Source organism: Orycteropus afer, unplaced genomic scaffold, assembly GCF_000298275.1.
Source record: "Orycteropus afer afer isolate SDZICR_OR568_19922 unplaced genomic scaffold, OryAfe1.0 scaffold00275, whole genome shotgun sequence".
Taxonomy (NCBI): Eukaryota; Metazoa; Chordata; class Mammalia; order Tubulidentata; family Orycteropodidae; genus Orycteropus; species Orycteropus afer.
The window spans coordinates 342,080-349,840 of NW_006921862.1; the positions used below are offsets into that span (position 1 = coordinate 342,080).

At 39.8% G+C, this 7,761-nt stretch overlaps 1 protein-coding gene across 1 annotated transcript in view; it reads right to left on the reverse strand.

Annotated features, from left to right (window-relative positions):
* GHR (growth hormone receptor) overlaps positions 1–7,340 on the reverse strand; it is a 223,299-nt gene extending 215,959 nt beyond the window's left edge. The window contains exons 1-2 of the mRNA XM_007950522.2: positions 7,325–7,340; positions 6,661–6,804 (exon numbers count right to left, since the gene is read on the reverse strand). Coding sequence (XP_007948713.2) covers positions 6,661–6,804; positions 7,325–7,340 — 160 coding nt within the window. The remainder of the gene's footprint in view (positions 1–6,660; positions 6,805–7,324) is intronic.
* Between the last annotated feature and the right edge of the window lie 421 nt (positions 7,341–7,761).

The following is a 7,761-nucleotide window of genomic DNA, read 5'->3' on the forward strand; positions in this document are numbered from 1 at the left end:
CAGGCCCAGCCAAGTTGACATACAAACAAAACCATCACAACTGGTAACTATGATTTTAACATTCAAGGTTCTGACTATTCTTGAATGGTCTTAGAGACTTTTTATTTACTCTCATATTATAGAAGTGAGTTACTCAGCCACTGTGTAAGACTAACCAACCTCCCGGATTCTGCCCAGCACAAAGCTCACCTGCTCTCAACTCATATATATTTTATTATAGTCCATGAGGTATAGTGCCTAAGGCAACTGACTGCTAACCAGAAGGTTGGTGGTTCAGTCCCACCAACCACTCCACAGAAGACTGGGGAATCTATTTCCATAAAGATTTCCCACCTTGGAAAATCAATAGACACCAACCTAATCACTCATGTTGTAGAAGTGAGTTACTCAGCTACTGTGTAAGCCTAACTGACCTCCCAGATTCTGCCCAGAACAAAGCTTAACTGTTCTCAACTCATCCTGTATAGATTTGATTATACTCCATGAGGTACGTAAACACAAAGTGACACAATGTTTGAGGATTTATCAAGGTCTTAAGATATAGGCATGACTGTCCAGAGACTACAATGGGAGACATTCCAGGCCACTGTTCCCAACATGGACCCTCACTGCATGACAGTCTAAGTCATGCCACAGTCACATTGCAAAGATAAGCAGACGGCTGCAGGTATTGGAGAAGCCTAGGCAGGAGGAGTTTTGGGAAATGGTACAAAAAGAAAAGCAGCTTAGATATGCTGCTTTCATCTTGCCTCAGTATGCTTCCTCCCCCCACCAAGCTGTTCTGGGCAAGTACCACTCCACTAACAATAGGCTGAGCTGTGTTCAGTGAGTCATGTGTTAAAGATGACTCACTGATGATGCTGATAACACCAACTAGGAAATGAGGAAACTTAGAAACAGGTGGAGTAAGAAGTTCTGATAGTTCCTAAAGTCAGAAACCCACATGCAACTGCATTCCAAGTACTGGTTATTCTGTCTCCATGACCTGTCTATGATCTAGTTATTATTATTATTATTTTTTAAACTACCATTGTCACCACTTGTATCTTCTCTCTCTTGACCTATTACAATGCTCTTCTCCTACATTAATTTCCCTCAAGTGCACTTTTATCCCATCACTAGTATTATTTCCAAAATGGAACCTTAATAATGTTATTCTCGTGCTTAAAAGCCTTTGATAACTTAATGAGACCTACTATGAGTCGGGGCCGACTCGACGGCACATAACAACAACAACAACAACAACAACACCATGAGTAAATTCTCTACTTATCTCTTTGTCTAAAAGAGATCCATGAATCTAACATCCATGTTTGAATCTGTAAAGGTGCTCAGTAAATACTTTCTAAAAGACTGACTGTTTTGTGTTATATCTCCAAAGCCCCTCCTTCACATCTTCTGTTGGATCATCTAGACAGATAGGATCAGAAGCTCCTTAATCTGGTCTGCTGCAACCTGCTGAACTCTGGTGTTCAATGCCAGTTTGTAATACCAGGTGCCATGGAGTTGTTGATGTACATGGACTCAGGCCATGAAACCAGACTCACCAAAACCAAAGCAAACTCACTGCCATTGAGTTGATTACAACTCATAGTGACCTCTTTGGGTTTCTGAGGTGGTATATCATTACAGAAGTAGATTGCTCAGTCTTCCTTCCACAGAGTGGCTGGGGGGTTGAACTGCCAACCTTCTGGTGAGCAGTCAAATGCCTTTGGCACTACTTCATTAGAGCTCCTTTGAAACCAGACTAGAATTAAGTTTTCTTTCCTCTAGATGATAACGAAGACTGCAGCACCTTTAAAGCTCTGTGGCTTTTCCCCTCACTTCCAGTGTGATTAGAAAGCCTTGAATTGCTCACTCTTGAAAACGTTTAACAGGCACACTGTTTACCAACTGTGACCGTGACTCTAATACTTGCATGAAACATATCTCAGTATGTCTTGGAAATCTCAAAAGGTTCTGTGGAGTGTCAAATGTAGTGGAGGAAGGTCTATTTTTTAAAATAAAATGTTCCTTTCATTGCACCATTATTTCCTGTTAGCAATGAGAACAGATGGTTCTTTTCTTTCAAATAAGTGTTGTGTCAGTGTGCATAGGTTTATGAAAACATTCAAAGATATACAGGGATCATTACTTGGGACATACTGGTTCCTTTATAACATGACTTCTCACTCCTATTTGAAGTGTGTTACCTCGAACAGTATAGAATGATAAAGTAACTTTTGCAGAATTAATCTTTATAGTGAAAAGATGCTAATTATTGTTTTGCTTTGAGCTATAGCTATCAGACAAAACAAATCTATATAAATATGTATATATAGGAGTCCCTGGGTGGTACAAATGGTTAACACACTTGGCTTCTAACCAAAAGATTGGAGGTTCAAGTCCACCCAGAGGCACTTTGGAAGAAAGGTCTGATGATCTACTTTCAAAGTCAGCCACTGAAAATCCTGTGGAGCAAAGTTCTGACACACATAGGGAAGCCATGAGTTGGAACTGACTCAATGTCAACTGGTATAATATGTAAATATTATATAAAATACATTATATTGTAAACAAACCAAAGTCACTGCCGTCAAGTCAGATCCAACTCATAGCGACCCCTCCTTGGGTTTCTGAGGAGGTATTACTATGGAAGTAGATTGCCCAACCTTCCTTCTGAGGAGTGGCTGGTAAGTTTGAACCACCAGCCTTCTGGTTAGCAGTCAAATGCCTTAGGCACTACGCCACCAGAGCTCCCATATTATATTATAGCTAACTATTACATTAATATTGTGCATGAAAAGGATGTTCCATAAAGATCTTTGCGTTTTCACTTGGCCTAAACTTTAAGAAGTACTATTATTTGCTGAATATGGTATAATCTTCCTCTCTCTTCTCCTTCTGTCCAAGTGCTACCCATTCTTTAACAGCCAGCAAGTCTTACCTTCTTCATGAAGCTTTTGCCATCTTGTAACCTTCTATAATATGACTCATACCTACTAGATCTATCTTCCAAAGCGAATACTTACAAAAATTCTGTTCATGTACCATGCACTCTGGCCAAATTAAACCAATACCTTCTCCAAAGTTAGTTCTCAGTAAATATTTGTTGAATGTTAAATGCGTGAAATAGATCCACTTGTTGCCTAGCACAGCACTGTGTACATCGTATAAACTCAGTAATGGAATGAATGGCTCTCTATGTTTAGTTGTACCTATGAGCACCTGGGCATTTTTGTTCATATTGTTCCTATATCATCTTATCAGCTATTCCTGGAATAGTTCCCTTCCCTTCTCAGCCTTTAAGATCTTAACCCAACATTCTAGTCCCCACTGAAATAACACAGTCTCCTTCAGGAAGTTTTGTCTAATTCACACAACTCTCTTCACCACTGTAGATTGTAGTTCAGGCCCTATTTCAATAGTTAATATATACTGCCTTATATTGTCATTCTTTGTGTACATATATGATCTCTTAACTCAGGATGAATTCTTTGAGGGAAGAATCATTGTATTCCTCTAGGTTCAAGCTTTGCAAATAGCAAGTGCTTAAGAAATATCTGTATAATAAATTTACTGAATAAATTATGCTGGTTCATTTTGATTTATTCTTTTCAGAGCATCTTGACCATTTGTCTTTATTACACAGCCTAGATCTTAAAGCTGTTGTTGCTGTTGTTGTTTGCCATAGAGTCGGCCCCGACTCATAGCGACCCCTCCTTGGGTTTCTGAGGCAGTATCACTACGGAAGTAGGAATGCCCAACCTTCCTTCCGAGGAGCTATCTCATGCCAATTCTGATTCATAGCAAACCCCACAGGGTTTCCTGGGCTGTAAATGTTTATGGAAATAGATTGCCTCATTTTCCTCTCACAGAGCAGCTGGTGGATTTGAACCTCCAACATTCTGGCTAGCAGCCAAATGAATGTCTTACCCACTGCACTACCAGAGTGCCTTTTAAAGCTACACAGTCTCTCATTAATTTCTAGAAGTTCTTCCTGTCTAGTTAGACGGAATGCCTTCAGAGCAAGAACTTATCTACTCCTACCTTCAGGTTCTGCTGGGGTCAAAGAGAATATTCAGTTGCCACTGATTGATATAGTAGAGATTTATGATCAAATATATAACAGGCGTGCCTTGGGGATACATTTACACCCATCAAAACATCACACACACTTCTCACTGACAGCAGCACTCCAGAAGGAGGGTCGATGTCATCAGTTGATGGTTCAGCCTCATGAAACCCTTGGAAAATTAGGCATTGTTGATCACTCTGATCCTGGAATAAGAAATTCTCCCTGAGGAAATGTAACCTCCCTTGAAGAGCAGACATAGAACCTAATTAAGGGATGAGAGCCGGAGAGAAAGTATATATTGCAATATTTCAGCTACTACAATGACACAGTCAGTATTCAATGTTTATTCTCATTAAATTTCCCATAGGGCAATTAGACTTAATAAAAAATCCTCTCAGGGCCAGTATATTTCTAATTGGATTCATCTGTCCAAGTATCTGCTTGAGGCCTGAAGTGTCAACTTTCCCTAGTCATATAGATCTGTTGTCTTCCGTCAGCTCCCAGGTGACTTTTCTCTAGTGATAATTCCATATTCCATAGATCACTTATTCAGCAGTGTCCATGTCTTTCACTAAAGCACGCTGAATTCAAATAAATGGCTTATGAAACTATAAGACTGTCTTTATTTAAAAAATATTTTCATTCTGCTTTCTACAATGAGGGAGAAAATAAAAATAAAAATGATTTGGCAGCAATCCAGACCTGACAGAAAAAGAAACACACGGCCCATGAATGTCAGAGATCAACCTCAACCCATGTCATGTGCTCATTTTGGCTGAATCTATTAGATAAGTAGCCTGATCTCAAAAACATACACACATGTGTGCACATGTACACACATCATCTTCTTATGTAAATATTACACCCCCATCGTCAATAATCCCCTGGTCATTTTAAGACATTATTCTAGGGTAGCTACATATTCCAAAGGAATTTTGGTAGTCCACAAAGAAAAAGATTTAAAACATGGGGAGGAAATTTTTTTCCTTTGCTAATTTACTTACTAAGTGCAATACTGGTACACTACATGATCTGGGTTTACTATAAACCATTCCATTTTCTTATGCTCTGGTTCCCCTTTCCCCCTGCCAAAAAAAAAAAAAAAAAAACTAACTAACAAAAAGCAAACATTAAAAACTAGCTAAGGCATTTTGTTTCCCACCCTCCTTACGACGTCAGGGGTTTGACTAAAACGTCAAAGCAGCTGACCCTCTAGGTCTAAAATGTAGTTTGAATACTAATCCCTCAGCTAGAAATGCATTTTAAGTTGTCCTCTATGTTTTCCTTTGCCATAATTTTTATTTCACAGGCTTTTAAAATTCCTCAAACCTTGCCTGGTGGAGTGAAAGTCACCTTAATGGAGAAAGTAAAGATTAAACCATCATGTTTGGAACGGCAGAGGATCTCAACTCTAATTCTTTGGCTCAGAACCAGCGTCTAAAACCAGCCATGGGAAAAGCTTCTGAAATGGAGCCTGCAATTCTCTCCATGTTTGACTTGTATAATGTTGACATTCTAACACCAGAGAGACCCAAAAATATTTCAAACAATTATGACTTCTTTTCTATAAATATTTTTAAATTGCTTTAAGAGATAAAATAACACATTTTTTCTTTCTCATTTTCTTGGTTACTCTGGTCAGCCTTAGCCAATCACTATTATGGATTTATTTTTGGAAAGAAGGTCAGAGAGGACATCATAAGGGGCTAACTCTGCTGTTAAACTGTGTTTGTACAACACGAGTTGCCCAGGGAGTTACTCACAAAGCAACAACTGAACACAGTATCACAGGTTGGAGAAATATGTTATCTCTTTCCTCTGTTGAGACTCAAGCAAGGAAAAAAAACATGTGTCCAAGATGACCTTTTAAGAGTCTTCCACCCTTTTATCAGTGTGTTTCTCTTTCTGGGTGAAAAAATCTTCCCTCCCTCCCCCTTCATTACCTTTTTTTCGTTTCAGTTATTTCTTCTATGAGACTCAAGTTTGAGTAACACTTCTTCAGGAGGAGAGGGGTATAAAAAAGGGAAGGAGAGTTATAGGGATGGGCCAAGGAAGCTCATGACTCCTGGACACATTATTCATCTAATTCAGGTGTCTCTTCCTCCAAACTGAGCTGGTGATTATCACCCAGAGAGTGAAAGATGAAATTCATTTAAAACATGCAATTTCTTCTCTCAGAGAATATGACTAAGGGGCTTTAATTCTAAGCTCTGGAAATAGACTATGATAATCTTAGTCACAGATGAGCTTAATGATCACTAGGTTAGTAATCACTCAGTCCCATTTCAATATCTCTCCCAGAGCCTCAGGACCAAGTAACCTGGCTTGCTGGCTTGCCCTCCACACAGATGCTCTTAGCGTGGTTGTAGCATTTATTTTGTTGTGAAGACATCATATGACAAAGCTGGCTACTGTTATTCCTCCTAAAACACTGCTAGAGATGTCCTCCTACTCTATGACTTTAAAGCTAAGACAAGCTTCCTGTTTGCTACTACTTAAAAGTCACATCTTTTAGTTAAACCATCCAAAGAACTTGTATCTAACAAATAAACTTTGTGTTGTTTCAAAATACTGGGAAGTGGGAATGGGACATCAAAACTCACCCTCAGTCCTGGGAAAAGCATTGCTTGAGCCTGCCAGTGCCAACGTCAACAGCAGCTGCCAGAGACCCATACCTGTGGGACCTGCAATCACAAAAAGAGAAAGACAAAGCCAAGCAATTAAAACAGAACCATTTTCATTAAACACTGCTTAAAAACTGGCACTCGGAAGGAAGACTGGACAATCTACTTCCATCATGATACCACCTTGGAAACCCAAGGAGGGGTCGCTATGAGTTGGATCCGACTCAACGGCAGTGAGTTTGGTTTGGTTTTTGGAAAGGCTGGCTGAATCTTCAGTGAGCTGACATGTCAGTTCTAGTAAGTGTTTTATTGCCCCAGAGACTCATATTGTCATCCTCTTTGTAAGACCAAATAGCAGGGTGTAATAAATTCTACTCCCTGAGGGTGCTTCTCTAAGGAAATAATATGGACACTAGAGATTTTCAAATCCTGGCTGACAGCCATAGAACTATCTCTCAACACATGACCCCCATGCACTGCAACAACAGGACCAATGTGGTTCACGTCAATTTAATCTGGAAATAGAAAAACATATCAGCAGTATCACCAAGCATAGGTCTGAGCTGTGCAGGCCATTACAAGAAAAACAGAACAATGCACTGTTGTTTTGCAGTGAACAGAAGAGCTCAAGGAACCCTCACACTGTGCTGATGAGCCATCCTAACAAGGTGTAACTCGAAGGGAAGTAGGACGGAGAAGGTGAGATACAAAACAAAACATTTGTGGCCTTCTAGGTGGCCTCCTAAGGACACAGTGTGTCGTTGTGGGTTTTTAGTTCTATGAGGTTTTCAGGGTATGTGGTCTCTGAAAGATCCAGGAATGTAAGACCTCAAATACTGAGAGGGCTTAGTTTGTAGCTTTTCCAGCCATTTGGAATCCCAGGTGTAGCCACACTTGAGCCCTTCAGCTTGATGCATGATCAGGCCTCAGGCAGCACACACCTTTACCTGGAGAAAATACATTTCTTTGGATAAAATAAACTAGGTGTTCAGTCCAGGATCTCTAAACAGACAAGTTAGGGCTGCCTACAATGACCTCAGCAGACTGACAATAAATGCCAACTACATTCAAACTTCAAAA